The 24,120-nt window shown below is 45.4% G+C and overlaps 1 protein-coding gene across 1 annotated transcript; it reads right to left on the minus strand.

Moving 5' to 3' along the window:
• Positions 1 to 45: 45 nt before the first annotated feature.
• On the minus strand, positions 46 to 18,615 carry C1H1orf50 (chromosome 1 C1orf50 homolog). The gene is made up of 5 exons (XM_040415562.1): positions 18,478 to 18,615; positions 15,268 to 15,383; positions 10,242 to 10,328; positions 7,046 to 7,177; positions 46 to 658 (listed from the first exon to the last, which is right to left on the minus strand). The coding sequence occupies exons 1-5, from the start codon at positions 18,509 to 18,511 to the stop codon at positions 473 to 475; spliced, it is 555 nt and encodes a 184-aa protein (XP_040271496.1). The 5' UTR covers positions 18,512 to 18,615; the 3' UTR covers positions 46 to 472.
• Between the last annotated feature and the right edge of the window lie 5,505 nt (positions 18,616 to 24,120).

A 24,120-nucleotide genomic window follows, 5' to 3' on the forward strand; every position in this document is an offset into this window, starting at 1 on the left:
ATGTGCCCGCATTGCTAAGAAAATGATGTTTTAATATATGCAAATGAGCCTCTAGGAGCAACGGGGGCGTTACAGTTACACCTAAAGGCTCTGCTCTAGGGCCAGGTGTGATCACGTTTACACTGCCTAGTCCTGTCAATCAAAGTAGAGAGGACACAGCAGTTTTAGAGAAAACAGATGCCTTTAATAGTTATTTGAGCTGTATCAGGATCACTGATATTTTGTACAATTTTCAATAAAATTAGTAAATAAAAAATACATCTCCAATCTCTCTGAACATTTCATTATTTTAACAATTTAAAGGAACAACCCACTCAATAAAACAGTCCTATTTACAGCAGAGCACTAGATTTCCCTTCTGGTAAGGGGCGAGCATCCATGAGGCGAGGTAAAAGACAGGGCATTGGTACTGTACACAAGGCACCGACGTCTGATCCTCAGCTACTTATACACATGAAGTCTAAGGGCCTGGTTAATTGGTCAGTCCTCTGAAGTTGGGCTCGGCACTGGAAGGAAGTGCAATCTGCTCATTCAGTAACTTATCAATAATGTTAATTTCAGCATCTCTCTTCTCAATTTTCTCAAAGGGAGTCCAGGACATGTCATGTTGCAGTTTGTACGCGGCAAGAAATTCATGAGGACAGCTTGGACCCCAGTCCTACAGAGGACGAAGAAGGAAAAATAGTTACTGAAACTGAACATCCTCTTTATATAGCTAGAAATACCTTAATCTACCTGCAGATTCCCCCGTGGCTCTTCCTAATGGGGCTAGTCAGCCACCGCCATTAAAAACGGGGGCATCTAGAGCTAGAGGGAGCTCTCAAAGAAAAAGAAAGTAGGGTTGGAATGAGGCCTAGGCTATATGTACACAGCACACCTGTTGCTGCGCCAGCACAGAAGCGGAAAAGGTGCTTGTATGTTTGCCCTGTGAGGAAGCGCAAAGCGAAACGATCGTCAGGCGGATGCTCCAGACTGGGTCAGTAATATGGACTTTCTGTGTGATTTCTATTGGCAGCATTATACCTTGGGTGTGCATAGGTATATCACCGCCCCTCACACTCCAGGGTTGTGCGGTGGATTGCAATATATGGACGCATGTTTGCTATAATGAGCCCCATGTGATGATGCTGCTATTTGATAGTGTACTAGTCCCTTGATGTCTGGAGCTTATTTTTACTGACACTCCAGTGTTCTCATGGTTGCTGCTTTATGTATTTTAGAATGTAATTACTGTGTTTTATATGGATTTCTAATAAAGTATTACATTTACAATATTTACTTGCGTGGTAGCTTTTTTTTAGCATTATAGGTGGTGTACGGATGATTCCATGTGAAATACTTATGGTATTAATTTTTTGGGTGTTTTATGTTTGCACTGCCCCACCTCTTACAGCTGTCTGAGGCAGAAAATACGTTAAAGGGATATTCCAGCATTTTGTAAAATGAGGCTGGGGGCAGTGTAAAATTTTAAGAAAAAAAACCCCACACCTTTAAAAGGTCCTGCGGGTCCCATGCCACTGCTCCAATCCCCACGGGGCCTGTACTGATGACATTATGTTAATCGGTCCAGAAACAGCGACAGACAATCACTGGCCTCAGTGGTCACATGTACATGAATGGCACATCACTGCTGAGGGCAGCGACTGGCTGCAGCAGTTGGGAAAGATGAACGGCTTGTGCCTACTGTAGAGAGCTCCACTGAAACATAATGAAACTGCCATAGGCTGCAATGTTAAAGGGGCTATCCAGGAATTTGATACTGATGGCCTATCCTCAGGATTTTGGGACCCCCACTAATCTGATATTGATGACCTATCATCAATATCAAATTGCGGGATAACCCCTTTAAATCACCACAGTCTATGAGAGAAGCAATCAGACGATCACATGTTAAAGTCTCCTATGGGGACTTAAAGGGGTTATCCAAGTTCTCAAACAGCCCCCCTATGTGCCGGGCCCCTCACAGGTAATATACATACCCGGCTCCCTGCTTCCGGCGCCCGCACTGCCACTTCTCCCTGTACACGGATGAAAACATCCGGTGTCGGGGGGGAGCAGCCAATGGAAGGCGGGGGCGGGGACGAGCCCCCCCCCCGACACCGGATGTTTTCATCCGTGTATATGGAGAAGCGGCAGTGGCAGTGCGGGCACCAGGGGCGGCTGTTTAAGAACTTGGATAACCCCTTTAAAGGAAATGTGTCTCCAAAAATGTTATCTCCCAGTTAAAACCAGATAGTAATACATCTCCTTTTTCTAATCTGTTTATTTTCTGATTGCAGATTTATTTATTCTATTCTCATGAACATGATTATGGTGGCGGCCATCTTGCCTGTGCTGTTGTTAATAGCATTTAGAAAGGATTAGGAGAATTGCTTTACGGCAGCCCCATGGTCCATAGACACAATGGTCTGGACGAGACCTCAGTGACTTCTATGGCAGCATTTTCTAGGCATGCTCTGTGACCTGTGCAGAGGTCATTATACAAGGAAAGAATAGATAAGATTTGACAAACACCTATTGTAAATGGTGGATCCTGTCTTATCAATACACAGAGGTGATACCATTACAGGCAGGATTAGAATGACAGATAAGCAGAAAACTGCAGTAAAGGGATCTGTACAGACCAAGAGGGGACGCCTAATATTGGGCTTAGTGGCCAGTGTGAAAACTGCAGGATTTTATGTTTTTTATTTAAACATAGATATTGACATAGAAAATTAAAAATACCATCAACATTTCTTTAAAGACTATGTTAAACATAAAAACATGATTTAAACAATAGGTTATTTTCTGATGACACATTCCCTTTATTAAAATAAATAAATAAATGAAATGTAAAAATTCTATAACCTCCCCTTTCCCCATATTAAAAATAAAACTATTCTTCTGGAATAGACTTTTGGAGAGTCTCTGCCTGGATCCAGGATGTTGGGGTATGGGGGGGGGGGGACTGTTTCGTTTGTCTTATAAAATGTTTTGAAAATCTCAATAAAAACAATCTGATTTAAAAAAAAAAATAATAATAATAAAACTATTCATAAGCATCGCTCCATGCAAAAATGCCTATGCTATTAAAATATAAACATTTATCCTGTATGATGAACACCGTAACAGGAAAAAAATAAAAATCAAAATGTCCAAGTTGCTGTTTCTTCTTGCTTCTTGATCAAAAAGTAAAAAGTCAAAACACACTCCAAAATGGTATTAATAGAAACTACAGATCACCCTGCAAAAAATGAGCCTCACACAGCTCTGTAGACCTAACTATAAAAAAAAGTTATGGGAGTCAGAATATGGCGATGCAAAGAAAAAGAAAATAATTTAAAGAGGACCTTTCATCAGCATCAAGTATGTAAACTGAATATACATACATGGAGAGCGGCGCCCAGGGACCCCCCTGCACTTACTATTATCCCCGGGCGCCGCTCCGTTCTCCGGTTATAGGCTCCGGTAAAGTCATAGTTAGGCTCCACCCAGGGGAACCTGCCGGCGTCTCCTTCTCCTATGCTGTAGCGCTGGCCAATCGCAGCGCTCAGCTCTTAGCAATGCTATGAGCTGAGCGCTGCGATTGGCCAGCGCTACAACATAGGAGAAGGAGACGCCGGCAGGCTCAAATGGGTGGAGCCTAACTATGACTTTACCGGAGCCTATAACCGGAGAACGGAGCGGCGCCCGGGGATAATAGTAAGTGCAGGGGGATCCCTGGGCGCCGCTCTCCATGTATGTATATTCAGTTTACATACTTGATGCTGATGAAAGGTCCTCTTTAAAGGGTTTCTACCACTTCGTTTCACATAATTAGCTGTCAGACACTAGCGATTCGCTAGTGTCTGCTCTGCCCAACCATCCTAATATAATAGCTTTTGGGGCAGCCGTTTTGCTAAAAATAAGAACTTTTATTAATATGCTAATGAGCCTCTAGGTGCTATGGGGGCGTCATTAGCACCTAGAGGCTCCGTCTACCTTCACAAACTGCCGCCGCCCAGCGCGTCTCTCCAGCCCGCCCATCTCCTCCTGAATGCGATCCTCCCTGTGAGCGCCTGTATTTGGCGCATGCGCAGTGAATGTCTGACCGCTTCCCTGCTCAGACATCTCCACTGCGCCTGTTCCTCGGAGCACTATGACGTCATCGGCGCAGGCGCAGTGGAGATGTCTGAGCAGGGAAGCGGTCAGACATTCACTGCGCATGCGCCGAATACAGGCGCTCACAGGGAGGATCGCATTCAGGAGGAGATGGGCGGGCTGGAGAGACGCGCTGGGCGGCGGCAGTTTGTGAAGGTAGACGGAGCCTCTAGGTGCTAATGACGCCCCCATAGCACCTAGAGGCTCATTAGCATATTAATAAAAGTTCTTTTTTAGCAAAACGGCTGCCCCAAAAGCAATTATATTAGGATGGTTTGGCAGAGCAGACACTAGCGGATCGCTAGTGTCTGACAGCTAATTATGTGAAACGAAGTGATAGAAACCCTTTAAACATTTTTTATTAATTTTTTTAAAGTATTAAAAACACAAGAAAAACTGCTAAAATGTGGTATTTCTGTGATCATACTGACTCAGAAAAATGAAGATAACAGGTCAGTATTACCGCATTGGGAATGCTGAAAAACAAAACCTATAAAACTATGGCGGAATTCCAAACCCATTTGAATTTTTCCAGCTTCCTACTACATTGTATGCAATATAAAATGGTGCCATTAGAAAGTACAACAGCCCTCATACGGCTATGTGAATGGGGAAAGAATTTTTTTTTTTTTTTTTAAAGTTATGGCTCTGGGAAGGCAGGGAGTAAAAAGCGAAACCACAAAAAGGGATAAAATAAAAATCGCAGAGTCCTGAAGGAGTTAAAAGGACCAATATTTTTTAAAGAATTTTATGACATATTTTAGTTATGTGCAGATCCAAGTTGTGACATCCCTGCTAACTGTTGAAGAAAATGGGCAGAAGTGTTTAGTAGGGAAGATATAAACAAAGTGGGGCACAAATCCATAGAAAGTATACAAGTGCATACACGACTCTGCCCACTTCTCCAAGAAACATGGATCACAGCCGGAGAGGGCACGGAACTCATCTGAATACTTTTGCTACTCCTTTAATGGATGCATGCACCTAATGAGTGCACCCTAGATAATTGAGACTGTGAGCCCCTATGGCTATGAATGTATAGATATGCTATATGTAGAGTGCCTTGAAAAAGTATTCATACCCCTTCAACTTTTCCACGTTACACCCACAAACTTAAATGAATTTTTGGGGGATATTATGGTGTAGACCAACACAAAGTAGTAAGTATGCGAGAAGAAAATGATACATGGTGTGGAAATTTTTAATAAATAAAAACCTAAAAAGTGTGGCGTGCATTTGTATTCAGCCCCCTGTACTCTGATACCCCTAAATAAAATCTATTGTGACAAATTGCCTTCAGAAGTCACTTAATTAGTAAAGAGTCCATCTGTGTGTAATTTATTCTCAGTATAACTACCGCTGTTCTGTGAAGGTCTCAGAGGTTAGTGATCAAACAGCATCATGAAAACCAAGGAACACACCAGACAGGTCAGGGATAAAGTTGTGGAGAAGTGTAAAGCAGGATTAAGTTATAAAAAATATCCCAAACTCTGAACATCTCACAGAGCACTGTTGAATCCATCATTCAAAAATGAAAGTAGTATGGCACAACTGCAAACCTATTAAGACATGGTTATCCACCTAAACTGACAGCCTAGGCAAGGAGAGCACTAATTAGAGAAGCAGCAAGGCGGCCCATGGTCACTGTGGAGGAGCTGCAGAGATCAGGTGGGAGAATCTGTCCAAAGGAAAACTATTAGTTGTGTACTCCACAAACCTAACCTTTATGGAAGAGGTGGCAAGAAGAAACCCATTTTTGAAAGCAAGCCATAAGAAGTTCCATTTGCAGACCAAAGTTGAACATTGTGGCCTAAATGCAAAATGCTATGTTTGGTGAAAAACCCTGCACATCACCCTGAACACACCATCCCCACCGTGTGAAACATGGTGGTGGCAGGATCATGCTGTGGCGATGCTCATCTTTAGCAGGGACAGGAAAGCTGGTCAGTGTTGATGGGAAAATGGATGGAGCTAAATACATGGGAATCCTTGAGGAAAACCTAGTAGAGGCTGCAAAAGACTTGAGACGGGGGTGAGGGTTCACCTTCCAGAAGGACAAAGACCCTAAACACACAACCAGAGTTACAGTGGAGTGGTTTAGATCAAAAACATATTTATGTGCTAGAATAGCCCAGTCAAAGTCCAGACCTAAATTCTATTGTTCATAGATGTTCTCCAATCTGACTGCTCTTCAGAGAATGGGCAAAAATTTCATTCTCTAGATTCGTAAAGCTGGGTAGAGACATACCTCAAAAGACTGTAGCTGTAATTGTGGTCCTACAAAGTATTGACACAAGGGAGCTGAATAGAAATGCACGCCACACTTTCCAGATTTTTATTAGAAAGTTTGAAAACCATGTATCATTTTCTTTTCACTTCACACATACCGTACTTACTACTTTGTGTTGGTCTATCACATAAAATCCCAATAAATACATGTGCGCCCTGTGGCCATGCTGCGGCCTGCATTTTGCGCGAACACCGAACGTGTGGCAGCCGCAGCGGATCCTTTCACTTTAATGGGTCCGCGATCCGGCCGTTCCGCAAAAAGATAGAACATGTTCTATCTTTTTGCGGAAAGAAGTACGGGACGAAACCCCACGGAAGCACTCCGTAGTGCTTCCATAGGGTTCTGTTCCGTGCTTCCGTTTCGCATCTCCGGATTTGCAGACCCATTCAAATGAATGGGTCCGCATCCGTGATGCGGAATACCCACGGAATGGTGCCCGTGTATTGCAGATCCGCAAATGCGGTCCGCAATACGGCCACGGAGCGTTCGTGTGAAAGAGGCCTAAGTTTGTGGAAAAATTTGAAAAAGTTTAAAAGGTTATAAATACGTTTTCAAGGTGCTGTATAAGGTGTATAACAGAAACTATTGAAGGCCAAAGGAGAGATGACCATAAGAGCAATCACCAAACATCACCTTTGGAGAGAGAATGGAGAAATATCTCTGTCCACTTTCCCGCTGATAGAGGTAATAAATATTCCCTGGTTTCTTTACCACGTTACATGCAGCATGGTGCAGATCAGCATCTCTCTTGGCTTCTTCTAATACCTACAGAAATGAACGGCTATTAGCAGAGCATTAAGAATCCAGCAGAATGACTAGATTTTCCTGATATGTCTTTTATATATGGTCAGGATATTACTTCTCCCTCAACTAATGCGTTTGACAAATTCCTGTAACTCCAACACTTCCCAGCAGCTCTGACCAACTTCTGGCCTTCAGGCAGATGTCCTCATATCACCTGATGAAAAAACCAAGGGTCTTAATAAGCACCTTGACAGCCACAATAGTAGTGATTTGTCCCTAAAATCAACCTTTCCAGCTCTCTCACAAAATGAAGTGAGGCTAGATAATATTGTGGAGACATTGGAGAAAGAAACAACGCCCAAAGTGCCCAAGGACATACAGTCAGGTCCATAAATATTGGGACATCGACAGAATTCTAACATTTTTGGCTCTACACACCACCACAATGGATTTGAAATAAAACGAACAAGATGTGTTTTAACTTCAGACTGTCAGCTTTAATTTGAGGGTATTTACATCCAAATCAGGTGAACGGTGTAGGAATTACAACAGTTTGCATATGTGCCTCCCACTTGTTAAGGGACCAAAAGTAATGGGACATGATAATCATAAATCAAACTTTCACTTTTTAATACTTGGTTGCAAATCCTTTGCAGTAAATTACAGCCTGAAGTCTGGAACGCATAGACATCACCAGACGCTGGGTTTCATCCCTGGTGATGCTCTGCCAGGCCTCTACTGCAACTGTCTTCAGTTCCTGCTTGTTCTTGGGGCATTTTCCCTTCAGTTTTGTCTTCAGCAAGTGAAATGCATGCTCAATCGGATTCAGGTCAGGTGATTGACTTGGCCATTGCATAACATCCCACTTCTTTCCCTTAAAAAACTCTTTGGTTGCTTTTGCAGTATGCTTTGGGTCATTGTCCATCTGCACTGTGAAGCACCGTCTAATGAGTTCTGAAGCATTTGGCTGAATATGAGCAGATAATATTGCCCGAAACACTTCAGAATTCATCCTGCTGCTTTTGTCAGCAGTCACATCATCAATAAATACAAGAGAACCAGTTCCATTGGCAGCCATACATGCCCACGCCATGACACTACCACCACCATGCTTCACTGATGAGATGGTATGCTTAGGATCATGAGCAGTTCCTTTTCTTCACCATACTCTTCTCTTCCCATCACTCTGGTACAAGTTGATCTTGTTCTCATCTGTCCATAGGATGTTGTTCCAGAACTGTGAAGGCTTTTTTAGATGTCGTTTGGCAAACTCTAATCTAGCCTTCCTGTTTTTGAGGCTCACCAATGGTTTACATCTTGTGGTGAACCCTCTGTACTCACTCTGGTGAAGTCTTCTCTTGATTGTTGACTTTGACACACATACTCCTACCTCCTGGAGAGTGTTCTTGATCTGGCCAACTGTTGTAAAGGGCGTTTTCTTCACCAGGGAAAGAATTCTTCGGTCATCCACCACAGTTGTTTTCAGTGGTCTTCCGGGTATTTTGGTGTTGCTGAGCTCACCGATGCGTTCCTTCTTTTTAAGAATGTTCCAAACAGTTGTTTTGGCCACGCCTAATGTTTTTGCTATCTCTCTGATGGGTTTGTTTTGTTTTTTCAGCCTAATGATGGCTTGCTTCACTGATAGTGACAGCTCTTTGGATCTCATCTTGAGAGTTGACAGCAACAGATTCCAAATGCAAATAGCACACTTGAAATGAACTCTGGACCTTTTATCTGCTCATTGTAATTGGGATAATGAGGGAATAACACACACCTGGCCATGGAACAGCTGAAGCTAATTGTCCCATTACTTTTGGTCCCTTAACAAGTGGGAGGCACATATGCAAACTGCTGTAATTCCTACACCTTTCACCTGATCTGGATGTAAATACCCTCAAATTAAAGCTGACAGTCTGCAGTTAAAGCACATCTTGTTCATTTAATTTCAAATCCATTGTGGTGGTGTACAGAGCCAAAAATGTTAGAATTGTGTCAATGTCCCAATATTTATCGACCTGACTATTACCATCTTGCGATATCCTAGCGATGTGCAGAGCACTAACTCACATTTACCCACTGTTCAGTATTCCCTTCTCAGACTGATGGCATATAACTAGGATATACCATCAATATCAGATAGGAGCGGGTCCCAGAGGCGTCAATCGCACCTGTCTCCAAAACGGAGGAGAGCACACTGCGCTAGAGCAGGCACCGTCCATTCACTACTATGGCAGCGCTGGCTTGGCTATTTCCTGCAGTCTCATAGCAGTGAATGGAGATGTGGCTGTGCATGAGCAGTGCCCGCTCCATTCACCGCTATGGGACTTCTGAAAATTGCTCTGCCGTTTTCGGAATTCCCATAGAGCACGCCGTACATGCGCTCTCTTTCGCTTTGGGGGCACCTGTCTGACATTGATGGCATATCCTACCAATATGCCATCAATGTCTGAGATGGGTATAACCCTTTCATTAGTGCTGCAGCCCCTTCATTTAGAGGATCGGTGGAGGTCTGACTGCTGGGACCGAAATGCAATCACTTTCTATGCTGAGGAAAATCCCTTTTATGGTCGACTTAAAAAGGACCTGTAACTTCTTCTACTGGCATTCCCCATGTAATAACATGAATAAATTGCTAACAATCTGCAATGCAAGTCCAGATAGAGTGATAAGAATAGATGTTCCACCTGTGTTGTGCCATTCTTTTATTATTCCTGTTAGAAGTTATGATTGAATTGCCTGCAGTCTGACACTATCCAGTCAGTGCTGCCAGACCCCCCCCCCCCCCCCCCTCCAACTGGTAACACCTATCTGGGCAATTCAATCATAACTTCTAACAGGAATAATAAAGGAATGACACAACATAGAGTGATAAGAATAGATGCTCCAGGACTGTTATCACAAGGGGGAGGCAAGTAGTTGTTAAAGCAGTCACGTCAGGAGAGGTTACAGGTCCTCTAAGTCTTGGAGATGCTCCTACAGTGTGGCTCTTCCTTCCTGCTCATAGGGGGGTCCCCCTTTATGACATTCACATTTTCTATAATGGTATACCACGTTAGGTGAAGAGAAATGCCTCTCTCACACTTACCTTCTTTGCTTGCTCCTGCAACATTCTGATCTGCTCTGCTATAACGGTTAGCCTATTACAGGCATTGGCCCTTATGAAATCATCTGCCTGTGGGAAGAACATAAAAAAAATGTAATATATTCAATGTATGATGGACAATCGCTCTCACCGTGCTGATAGATTATTCATAAGCACCACAGCAGTCCCAGTCTTGGTTGCTAGGACCCAGCGCTGCACTGTAGATAAGGGTTGTCCAGAAAAAAGGAAAAAATAAAATAGTCCCCCCTCCCCCGTACAGCAACACCACCCCCGCCTATAGACGGCGTCCAGAACTGCATCTCAACCTTATTCACTTGAACAGTGATGAAATTGAATACTTTTGGACAATTGTGGCAATGTTTCTGGAATGGAATTGCTTTTTTTCTTCTCCAGGACCACCTCTTTAAGGGGTTTTTCTGGGATTTTGATACTGATGACCTATCCTCTGGCTGTGCTTGTATCACAGCTCAGCCCCATTCACTTCAATGAGACTGAGTGCGATACCAAGCAAAACCGCTATACAATGTACGGCACAGCGCTCACAGGAGCGCCGCTGCCTTCTTAAACAGCTGATCAGCAGGGGTCCCGGGTGTCGGACCCCCACTGATCAGATGCTGAAGACCTATCCAGTTACCCCTTTAAGATTACCATATTGACATATGTAAAATTCATTTTATATAATGTATAACATGTGCAAAGTGCAACAATGCAGAGCAGAGCAGCAGAAGTATACCGGCATACCAAGAGATTACAGGTAACAGACCCATAATGAGACCACCTGGAGACAGCATCTACGCAGACAGAAGGGGGTGGTACTACAGTAACAAGTTCCTCCATTTAAAAGAGGTTTAGTTGCTGGGGGCCCAACTATTAGGACTCCCTGAGATCATGAAAACGGGAGTCCTCTGTGAGCGGTGGTGTGCGTGCATAACCTGTGCTCCATTGACTTCTATGTTACTGCCAGAAATAGCGACGAGCGCTGTACTTGGCAGTCCCATACTCATAGGGGACTCCAGGATCTCTGGTCTGCGATCAGTGGGTCCCAGCAGTTTGCATCACACACACACACACACACACGTTAGTTAGTTGGAAAACCCCTATAAAAGGGGTTGTCCATCCTTATTGGCGTTTTAAACTAGCCCGAGGAGCTGTAACCTTCGCCGCTCCAGCTGCTGTGTAACTACAACCCCCAGCGTGCAAACATGCCCGGCTGTTTTTCTAACTCCTATAAATGTGAATGGAGCATTGTGGGAGTTGTAGTTTCAGAACACCTGGAGGTTGCTGACCCCTGACCTCATGAAAACATCATACTCACCTGCTCCCCACCGTTCCGGTGCTCGGGCTCCATTCCATGATCATCTGGTCCCCGGCCTGTAAACTTTCAGACAGGGTCACGCATGCGGCAGAAGACAATGACTGGCCTCAGTGGCGTTGTGTCCCCAAGTAGCATGTGGCCCAGCAGTGATGTCACGCAACCAGACATTGGACACATACATGTGGCACAATGTCTAGAGATTCCCTCCATACATGCAGCATACAATAAGGAGTGATTTTTTAATACATCAGAGGCATACAGAAGTACAGTAAGGGTCCATACGTCTACACAGAGGTTTTATGGACCTAGGACCCTTCAGGAATGCTGACAATTAGGCCTCATGCACACGACCGTTTTTTTTTGGCGGTCTGCAAAAACGGGGTCCGTGATCCGTGTTCGTTTTTTCTTCCGTGGGTCTTTCTTGATTTTTGGAGGATCCACGGACATGAAGGAAAAAGTCGTTTTGGTGTCCGCCTGGCCGTGCGGAGCCAAACGGATCCGTCCTGATTTACAATGCAAGTCAATGGGGACGGATCCGTTTGACGTTGACACAATATGGTGCAATTGCAAACGGATCCGTCCCCCATTGACTTTCAATGTAAAGTCAGGAGTCCCTATTATACCATCGGATCAGAGTTTTTTCCAATTCGATGGTATATTTTAACTTGAAGCGTCCCCATCACCATGGGAACGCCTCTATGTTAAAATATACCATCGGATTTGAGTTATAGCGTGAAAACTCAGATCCGACAGTATATTCTAACACAGAGGCGTTCCCATAGTGATGGGGACGCTTCAAGTTAGAATATACTAAGAACTGTGTACATGACTGCCCCTTGCTGCCCGGCAGCACCCGATCTCTTACAGGGGGCTGTGATCCGCACAATTAACCTTTCAGGTGCCGCACCTGAGGGGTTAATTGTGCGCATCATAGGCCCCTGTAAGAGATCAGGTGCTGCCAGGCAGGAGGGGGCAGACCCCCCTGCCTCCCCAGTTTTAAATTCATTGGTGGCCAGTGCGGCCCCCCCCTCCAAACTGGGACTCCGATCGGAACTCTCTGCTGCCACCAATGAGGGGGGGGGGGGGGTGGATTTTAATTAGGAGAGGGAGGGGCGCACTGAGGGGTTAATTGTGTGGATCACAGCCCCCTGTAAGAGATCGGGTGCTGCCAGGCAGCAGGGGGCAGTCATGTACACAGTTCGTAGTATATTCTAACTTGAAGCGTCCCCATCACTATGGGAACGCCTCTGTGTTAGAATATACTGTCGGATATGAGTTTTCACAAACACAGAGGCGTTCCCATAGTGATGGGGACGCTTCAAGTTAGAATATACTACGAACTGTGTACATGACTGCCCCCTGCTGCCTGGCAGCACCCGATCTCTTACAGGGGGCTGTGATCCACACAATTAACCCCTCAGTGCGCCCCTCCCTCTCCTAATTAAAACCCCCCCCCCCCCCCCCCCCCATCATTGGTGGCAGCAGAGAGTTCCGATCGGAGTCCCAGTTTGGAGGGGGGGGCCGCACTGGCCACCAATGAATTTAATACAGGGGAGGGAGGGAGGGGGGGGGGGGGGCCGCACTGGCCACCAATGAATTTAAAACTGGGGAGGCAGGGGGGTCTGCCCCCTCCTGCCTGGCAGCACCTGATCTCTTACAGGGGCCTATGATGCGCACAATTAACCCCTCAGGTGCGGCACCTGAAAGGATAATTGTGCGGATCACAGCCCCCTGTAAGAGATCGGGTGCTGCCGGGCAGCAAGGGGCAGTCATGTACACAGTTCTTAGTATATTCTAACTTGAAGCGTCCCCATCACTATGGGAACGCCTCTGTGTTAGAATATACTGTCGGATCTGAGTTTTCACGATATAACTCAAATCCGATGGTATATTTTAACATAGAGGCGTTCCCATGGTGATGGGGACGCTTCAAGTTAAAATATACCATCGAATTGGAAAAAACGCTGATCCGATGGTATAATAGAGACTCCTGACTTTACATTGAAAGTCAATGGGGGACGGATCCGTTTGCAATTGTACCATATTGTGTCAACGTCAAACATTGACTTGCATTGTAAGTCAGGACGGATCCGTTTGGCTCCGCACGGCCAGGCGGGCACCAAAACTTTCCCTCCCCAGTTTTAAATTTGTTGGTGGCCAGTGTGCCCCCCCCCCCTCCCTCCCTCCCCTGTATTACATTCATTGGTGGCCAGTGCGGCCCCCCCCTCCCTCCCCTGTATTACTGTACATTCATTGGTGGCCAGTGCGCCCCCCTCCTCCCCTGTACATTCATTGGTGGCCAGTGCGGCCCCCCCCTCCCTCCCCTGTATTACTGTACATTCATTGGTGGCCAGTGGGCCCCCCCTCCCTCCCCTGTATTACTGTACATTCATTGGAGGCCAGTGGGCCCCCCCTCCCTCCCCTGTATTACTGTACATTCATTGGAGGCCAGTGGGCCCCCCCTCCCTCCCCTGTATTACTGTACATTCATTGGTGGCCAGTGCGGCCCCCCTCCCTCCCCCCCCTATCATTGGTGGCAGCGGAGAGTTCCGATCGGAGTCCCAGTTTAATCGCTGGGGCTCCGACTGCCATGGTTACTTAGCAATTTTTAGAAGCATTATACTTACCTGTGATGTCTGTGACCGGCCGGGCGCTCCTCCTACTGGTAAGTGACAGGTCTGTGCTATAAGCAATGCGCCGCACAGACCTGTCACTTACCAGTAGGAGGAGCGCCCGGCCGGTCACAGACATCGCAGGTAAGTATAATGCTTCTAAAAATTGCTAAGTAACCATGGCAACCAGGACTGCAGTAGCGTCCTGGTTGCCATGGTTACCGATCAGAGTCCTAGCGATTAAACTGGGACTCCGATCGGAACTCTCCGCTGCCACCAATGGGGGGGGGGGGGGGGCCCACCAATGAATGTACAGTAATACAGGGGAGGGAGGGGGGTCCGCACTGGCCACCAATGAACTTAAAACTGGGGAGGGAGGAGGGTGTGCCCCCTCCTGCCTGGCAGCACCTGATCTCTTACAGGGGGCTATGATACGCACAATTAACCCCTCAGGTGCGGCACCTGAGGGGTTAATTGTGCGGATCACAGCCCCCTGTAAGAGATCGGGTGTTGCCAGGCAGCAGTCATGTACACAGTTCGTAGTATATTCTAACTTGAAGCGTCCCCATCACTATGGGAACGCCTCTGTGTTAGAATATACTGTCGAATATGAGTTTTCACAAAGTGAAAACTCAGCTCCGAAAAAGCTGCGATCCGTCTGTGTGAAAGTAGCCTACGGCCACGGATCACGGATGCGGATTCCAATCTTGTGTGCATCCGTGTTTTTTCACGGACCCATTGACTTGAATGGGTCCGTGAACCGTTGTCCGTCAAAAAAAAAAAAAAATAGGACAGGTCATATTTTTTTTGATGGACAGGAAACACGGATCACGGCCACGGATGAACAACGGTGCATTTTCCGAGTTTTCAACGGACCCATTGAAAGTCAATGGGTCCGCCGAAAATCACTGAAAAACGGAACAACGGCCATGGATGCACACAACGGTCGTGTGCATGAGGCCTTAGTGTCCATTTATCTACTGGGCAGTATCTGAAGCATTCTCAATGGGGACAGTGGCAGGAATTTACCCTTCTCGTGTTCGGATTGTTATTGCATAGTATTACCGAATAAAATACTGACCTTTTGCACCTGCTGGGCAAGTTCCACAAGGTTGGAGGGATCTCCTATACGATTGGTTTGATAGGTGCTAACCAGCTGGACCCCCGAGGGCCTCGCGCTACTTTCCACAAGTTTCACTAAAATAAATGAACAGTTTGACCATTAAAAATGGGTCATAACAAATCAAACAGTACATAGTAAACCACAAGGCCATGTTAGCACATAGCTTAGGCTCTGTTCACACTTCTTTTAAGCAGAAATACAAAAATAACAGTGAGTGATGGATCCATTACATGGACACTAACTGCGCCCAACAGACTCCACTGCTGCACTGCTCTTTTACAGATATGTAGAGGACATTAAAGGGGTTGTCCAGTTTCAGGAACACTCGGGGCGGGCCTAAAATAAAAATATAGACCACTACTTACCTAGCAGATCACAGAAGTTCCAGTTCTCCTTGTCGGACTGTTGACATCACGTTGACAACACGTGACCAGTGCAGCCAATCACTGGCCTCAGCTGTGCATTGCTTAAGGCCAGTGATTGGCTGCAGCGGTCATGTGTTGCCAACATGACATCACCGCTGCAGCTGGGTCAACAGAGCAGGCAGGAGATCCAGGGTGGTGGCCCAGGATCTGCTAGGTAAGTAAAAAAAAAAAAAAAAAAAAAAAAAAAGGATGCGTCCCTCACCAAATAAAATCATCTTCTTTATTTCAAACATTAAAATCCACGCAGGTAATAAGACACAGTGACCGCACGCAAGCAACAGCCCTTTCACGCAATGCGCTCTCTCTCAAGCCTTCTATTTTTTATTTTAGACATGCCCCGAGTGTTGTCCAGTTTCTGACAAATCCATTTAAAGGGGTTCTCCGCTGTTGCTATATTGATGAGCTATCTTCAGAATTCATCATTCATTAATTCATCATTATCAGATCAGCGGGGGTCAAACTCCCAGCACCCCCACTGATCAGCTGTTTGACAAGAACGTAGCGCACGGTCTTCTCTTCTCCGTTGACATTACAGCTCCGCTGTCCCCAATCACTTGAAGCCAGAGATCTGAGGATAGGTCATCATCAATATAGCAAAAGAAGAGAACCACATTAAATATATCTCAGTAGCATTGCTATAGGGGTGAAAAAGGCTTTATGGCAGTTACCAGTCCTGTGGGAGGGAAAACAATGGCCACCCAGCTTTCCCAGAAACAGATACACCTATAATCCTGTATGATGACTCCATTGTGCTCTAGTGTGAAGTATGGAATCTGCATCGCTGCAGGAGAAGCACAACTCCCCCTAATCTCTGACCTCCGCTAGGTAATGTAATATGAGACAGCCAGTCATAGGGTACAGCTCACAGCATGCACACGTACAGTCCCATCTTATACAACCAACAGGCATGCACACGTACAGTCCCATCTTATACAACAGGCATGCACACGTACAGTCCCATCTTATACAACAGGCATGCACACGTACAGTCCCATCTTATACAACCAACAGGCATGCACACGTACAGTCCCATCTTATACAACCAACAGGCATGCACACGTACAGTCCCATCTTATACAACCAACAGGCATGCACACGTACAGTCCCATCTTATACAACCAACAGGCATGCACACGTACAGTCCCATCTTATACAACCAACAGGCATGCACACGTACAGTCCCATCTTATACAACCAACAGGCATGCACACGTACAGTCCCATCTTATACAACAGGCATGCACACGTACAGTCCCATCTTATACAACACGCATGCACACGTACAGTCCCATCTTATACAACCAACAGGCATGCACACGTACAGTCCCATCTTATACAACCAACAGGCATGCACACGTACAGTCCCATCTTATACAACAGGCATGCACACGTACAGTCCCATCTTATACAACACGCATGCACACGTACAGTCCCATCTTATACAACCAACAGGCATGCACACGTACAGTCCCATCTTATACAACACGGGCTGCTCCACAGCTCAGCCCATCTGCTGTAACAGGGCCGGAGTTCCTCCACGAGTTATGTGCAGACATGTCTATGGGTACAACAGAGGATCTCACTACCGCCGACCTGGGGGGCAATTCTCAAAATAAAAGTTCCTCCAAAGGGTACGTCCACATGTGACTGGAAGGTTGCAAATTTTCTGCAGCAGAAAGTAAAATGCAGCAAATAGTGTTTTTTTTATGTGGATGTAGTTATAGAAATGCTGCTGATCTGAAACAGATTTCTCTCTGAGTTCGAACACACAGAGCTTTTTGCGGCTGAATTTTTTTCAATTTTTCCCTGGGGTCGGCCCCGCTCCCCCGCCCCCGCTTTAACGACTATTCCCCAGGCCCCGCAACCCCGCCCCCGCCTCCCTGGGGTCGGCCTCGCTCCCCCGCCCCCGCCTCCCTGGGGTCGGCCTCGCTCCCCCGCCCCCGCCTCCCTGGGGTCGGCCTCGCTCCCCCGCCCCCGCCTCCCTGGGGTCGGCCTCGCTCCCCCGCCCCCGCCTCCCTGGGGTCGGCCTCGCTCCCCCGCCCCCGCCTCCCTGGGGTCGGCCTCGCTCCCCCGCCCCCGCCTCCCTGGGGTCGGCCTCGCTCCCCCGCCTCCGCCTCCCTGGGGTCGGCCTCGCTCTCCCGCCTCCGCCTCCCTGGGGTCGGCCTCGCTCTCCCGCCTCCCTGGGGAATAGTCGTTAAAGGGAACCTGTCACTGGGATTTTGTGTATAGAGCTGAGGACATGGGTTGCTAGATGGCCGCTAGCACATCCGCAATACCCAGTCCCCATAGCTCTGTGTGCTTTTATTGTGTAAAAAAAACTATTTGATACATATGCAAACTAACCTGAGATGAGTCCTGTCCCTGACTCATCTCACATACAGGACTCATCTCAGGTTAGTTTGCATATGTATCAAATCGTTTTTTTGACACAATAAAAGCACACAGAGCTATAGGGACTGGGTATTGCGGATGTGCTAGCGGCCATCTAGCAACCCATGTCCTCAGCTCTATACACAAAATTCTGGTGACAGGTTCCCTTTAAATAAGGATTTTAACAAGCCCAAAAAAAAAAAAGTGTTTTGGGGGGTGACAGAACACTTTAAGCTACAATTACAGTAATGAAAAAGTCCACAATAGGCAGGTCAGTATGTAGCAGACACGTCTATAATGGTAGAAAAAGACCTAATTTCGGGTCTCTATTGTACTCCACCCATTTAGTAAGGGCAGCTCTACAGCACTGTTACCTGTGGTGACTTGCTGCCCGTGGCCGCTCTCCATGTTCCCCGTCCTGCTCTCCAATGCTCTCTCTCTGCTCAAGAAGAATCAAGCATGTTACAAAACAGCTGAACTACAGACACCCTCCCCCCGGAAACACTGAAACTCCGGCGGCCATCTTTGCTCAGGGCGACAGGCCACTGTCCGGTTTCATCTAAAATTTCCAAGACTTTATTTTCACCAGGGATTAATATTTTGCCTTTCACGCTACATGTTACAATATGGATGAATTCTGTGCCAGACATTTCACACATACACGCGTTACTCTTGCCAGTACTACAAATGGAGTCCCTGACGTGACGCGCATGATCACGTGACTCGGCAGCCGCTCGGAGGGTTTGTGTGTATGTGTCAGCGCTGCTCCTGTGCGGAAATGAATTTACCTGACCTGAGAACAGGGCACAGTTGCGCCTGGCAACCAATCAGAATATAGGTCTCATGTTTCAAAAGCAGATTGATAAATGAAAGCCCTGATCTGATTGGTTGTCAAGCAGGACTGCTGCAGGTTTAGATGAAGCCCATGTTTAGTGAATAGTAATGCTGAAGCAGCACAGTGTATTTCCTGCAGTCAATTTTATGTCTACACTGTTTTTCAGTAGGACATTTTTTGGTTTTCATTATAGTAAAACTACTTAGCAGCCAGCCTGGTGGTCCTGACCTTATACAACAGGGGATCAGATAGTGAGAACGCGTTGTGGCTGTATTATAGTCCATATAGTCATGTACACAGTGTAGTCTAGGACTGAGTTATAGCAATGTCACATTTTATAGCAGGAGAAGGGCCTGGAGATTCCAGCTGCAGTTGGTTGAATGGTGGTGTCCATAACTAAGAGCAATTAGTGAAATGAATGGGGATAAGTGAAGGTAAGGACAAACGGATTGCGGCGCAGCCAGCCACACGCTGCAGCAGGCCACATGAGAAATTGATGGGCATGAAGATTTCCAGTTGATTGCCATTTTTATGTTATACTTTCATTACATTTTTTGCTTTTTTTTTTTTTTTTTCCGTTACAGTCCTCATCATTGAAACTACAACAAAAAGTAGGACAAGCCATAAGGTCATGCAAATTAAGGGAGTACTATGATCTGCGGATGGTCACATTTTCAAGCACCTAGCTCCAATCTGTGGCATGTAGGAAGGGCATAAAAGCCAGATTGAAAGCAAAGTTTTTTAGCCACATGAAACCTCAAAAATCGGATCAGGTCATGTGGGATGATTGTCTCCAATTATCACCACTTGACTCAAACTGAAAGGGTCAAAAATCTTCAAGTGAGAGACCTTGGTTTATTACCCCTGGCAAATCGCTACGCCCCTAGGCCGAGTTGCCAGCACCGCCCTGCATCCTCAGAATCTCCTCCTTGCTCCCCGACATCAGAAAGCTAGAGCGCCGTAATCTCGCGATGCGCGAGCTAGCGCATGCGTAGTGTCGTCATAGTGTTCCTTCCCTGTGCTGGCATCAGCCTCGTGAGATTACGGCACTCTAGCTTTCTGACGTCGGGGATCAAGGAGGAGATTCGGAGGATGCGGGGCGGTGCTGGGCTCCTTCACGCTGGACTCATCTCAGGTTAATTTGCATATGTATCAAATAGTTTTTTTTACACAATAAAAGCACACAGAGCTATGGGGACTGGGTATTGCGGATGTGCTAACGGCCATCTAGTAACCCATGTCCTCAGCTCTATACACAAAATCCCGGTGACAGGTTCCCTTTAATCTATTTAAATCCCTGTTTGCCGGCCATTTTCCTGCCTTTGTTCCAAAAAGAAATGCACACAAAACTTCTCTCACCTGTGTTAGAGCACATTTGCGTAAGGCCTTATTCACATGACTGTATCTGTTTTGTGGTCTCCGCAAATGATGGATCCTTGCCGTGTGCATGCCAACATTTTTTTTTTTACTCCTGTAGAAATCTGCTATCCTTGACCACAGAACGTCCAAAAATAGGACATGTTCTATCATATGTGGCCCAGCTGCACTAATGCAGACAGCACACGTATGACAACTGTGTGCTGTCCGTTTTTTTTTACGGACCCCTAGAAATAAATGGGTCCATGTGCAATCCTCAAAAAATGTGGATCAGACACGGACCAAAAATACAGTTGTCTGCATGAGGCCTAAAACCAACCCTTTGAGGTCTGTTTCCTGGGACAATACTTAAAAAAAACAGGAAGGTATAGAGATATGCCATATGACTACCTAAGGATCTGTTCCCGTTTGTGTTCGTCCATCGGGGCTCCAGTACTTTCGATAATAACAACAGTCTGGTCTGCTGCGCTATTCTTGTTGTCAAAGATACTGGAACCAGATGGACCTCATTATGAGTCAGCGGAACCATACGGAGGTAGAATAGGCCCCATGCACCAATACAGGTGTCCAATTATAACTCTGTACAACATAGAGCCAATTAAAGGGGTTGTCCACCTGTTAATAAGTGATGGCCTCTCCTCAGCATAGGCCATCACTGGCTGATCGACTGGGGGTCTAACACCCTGCACCCCTTACCAGTCAGCTATTTAGGTGTAGCTCCTTCACCAAAACTCGGTGCCAGAACTGCCCAGCTCCATCGTGGACAGAGCTTCTCATTACAGCACTGCTCATATTGGGGCATATTTACTAAGCTTTGTTTGTAAAAAAAAACTGGCGTATTGGCAAAGTCTGTCTTCAATTTTCTCCTCATTTATTATCCTTTCATAAATCTGGTTTGTCTTTTTTGGTTTAAGTCTGACCTCTAGTGGTCATTTTCTTGTAAGACAGATTCACATTCACTAAACTTATATAAATAGTGTGTGGGAGGTAAAACCTGCCAAAATTAAAATGAATTAAAAAAAACTAAAGTTATAATTAAAATAACCTTTTAACATTTTCATTTCATCTAGTGTCTGCAAAATGCTAAAATTAAAAAGAAAATTCAATTGAATTTTCTTTTCCACCTCCATAAATAGCCCTTTTACTTTTAAACTCACACTTTGTCAATTAATTATTCTCTTCCTATAATGGGTTTCTCATGTCAAAATCATAAATCAAAGTAGAAGGTGAAAAAAGTAGATTAAGATTTCAATTTCAACTCTTGCAGGCAATTTCTTTGCCAAAAGTTACGGTAAATAAAAAAGAAATCCCATTAGAATTTTCATTTTAACGTTGTTCTAACATTCAAATTCATTTAAATGAGCAGTATTGTGTGTGGTGCAGCATGCAAAATGTTACTAAAATCCTGATTAAACAGACAGTGACTGTATGTCCACTAGAGGGCGCTGTGCTTCTCATTTCCAACACCTAACACAGGATCAGGTTTATCATTCCAATAGATGGTGCTGTGACAGTAAATGCTTAGTACTGTGCCGAATGTATAGGATAAGATTATGAATCTAATAGATGGCGCCCTCTTTTTCAGGAGTAAATTATACTATGATTATATCATAAACTCTGCTGCACTGTTAACCCCCTAGATGCCCTAATCGCCCGCAGCATCTATTGGGTTAATCCTCTCTGCCTTATTTAAGTGAGGATGTGGTGGCTGTTGCTCCACAAAAGTGCCAAGAAGCTTAAAAAGTCACAAATTATGGTACACAAATGATGTGCGCCATAATCTGACTTTTTTACATCACTATAGTGGCATAAAATGATTAAAAAATTTCCTCCAATGTGTCTGTGTGACCAGAAATCGGGGTGCCTCCTTGGCATCACTGTGCTGATTGGTGGAAGACCTAGAGTTTAGACCCCAGTATTAATATACAGGGAGTGCAGAATTATTAGGCAAGTTGTATTTTTGAGGATTAATTTTATTATTGAACAACAACCATGTTCTCAATGAACCCAAAAAACTCATTAATATCAAAGCTGAATATTTTTGGAAGTAGTTTTTAGTTTGTTTTTAGTTTTAGCTATTTTAGGGGGATATCTGTGTGTGCAGGTGACTATTACTGTGCATAATTATTAGGCAACTTAACAAAAAACAAATATATACCCATTTCAATTATTTATTTTTACCAGTGAAACCAATATAACATCTCAACATTCACAAATATACATTTCTGACATTCAAAAACAAAACAAATCAGTGACCAATATAGCCACCTTTCTTTGCAAGGACACTCAAAAGCCTGCCATCCATGGATTCTGTCAGTGTATTGATCTGTTCACCATCAACATTGCGTGCAGCAGCAACCACAGCCTCCCAGACACTGTTCAGAGAAGTGTACTGTTTTCCCTCCTTGTAAATCTCACATTTGATGATGGACCACAGGTTCTCAATGGGGTCCAGATCAGGTGAACAAGGAGGCCATGTCATTAGATTTTCTTCTTTTATACCCTTTCTTGCCAGCCACGCTGTGGAGTACTTGGACGCGTGTGATGGAGCATTGTCCTGCATGAAAATCATGTTTTTCTTGAAGGATGCAGACTTCTTCCTGTACCACTGCTTGAAGAAGGTGTCTTCCAGAAACTGGCAGTAGGACTGGGAGTTGAGCTTGACTCCATCCTCAACCCGAAAAGGCCCCACAAGCTCATCTTTGATACCAGCCCAAACCAGTACTCCACCTCCACCTTGCTGGCGTCTGAGTCGGACTGGAGCTCTCTGCCCTTTACCAATCCAGCCACGGGCCCATCCATCTGGCCCATCAAGACTCACTCTCATTTCATCAGTCCATAAAACCTTAGAAAAATCAGTCTTGAGATATTTCTTGGCCCAGTCTTGACGTTTCAGCTTGTGTGTCTTGTTCAGTGGTGGTCGTCTTTCAGCCTTTCTTACCATGGCCATGTCTCTGAGTATTGCACACCTTGTGCTTTTGGGCATTCCAGTGATGTTGCAGCTCTGAAATATGGCCAAACTGGTGGCAAGTGGCATCTTGGCAGCTGCACGCTTGACTTTTCTCAGTTCATGGGCAGTTATTTTGCGCCTTGGTTTTTCCACACGCTTCTTGCGACCCTGTTGACTATTTTGAATGAAACGCTTGATTGTTCGATGATCACGCTTCAGAAGCTTTGCAATTTTAAGAGTGCTGCATCCCTCTGCAAGATATCTCACTATTTTTGACTTTTCTGAGCCTGTCAAGTCCTTCTTTTGACCCATTTTGCCAAAGGAAAGGAAGTTGCCTAATAATTATGCACACCAGATATAGGGTGTTGATGTCATTAGACCACACCCCTTCTCATTACAGAGATGCACATCACCTAATATGCTTAATTGGTAGTAGGCTTTCGAGCCTATACAGCTTGGAGTAAGACAACATGCATAAAGAGCATGATGTGGTCAAAATACTCATTTGCCTAATAATTCTGCACGCAGTGTATTGTTTATTCTCATTTTCCCATTTACGTCTTATATAGTCCACTGTGGGCTTATTCAAGAAGGCTTCTTCATCCTCACTTCCCCGTAAGATATGTGGAAACTGTTCACTTGTATACAAAATGCTTTTCGGTGAATCCATTTTCTGAATACCACTTTGTTACTGCATAGATTTCAAACTCTATGCTGTCACTTGTGTGCAAGTCTTCAGGCCCAACTAACTATAGTAAAATGTCAAGACAGCACTACTTACTGAGCAATCTCAGATAGTCCAATCTGTGGCGGTGCCTGCAGTGTCAAGTCCCGGCCTCTGGGTCTCCTCACAAA

This window comes from Bufo bufo, chromosome 1 (genome assembly GCF_905171765.1).
Source record: "Bufo bufo chromosome 1, aBufBuf1.1, whole genome shotgun sequence".
Lineage (NCBI taxonomy): Eukaryota > Metazoa > Chordata > Amphibia > Anura > Bufonidae > Bufo > Bufo bufo.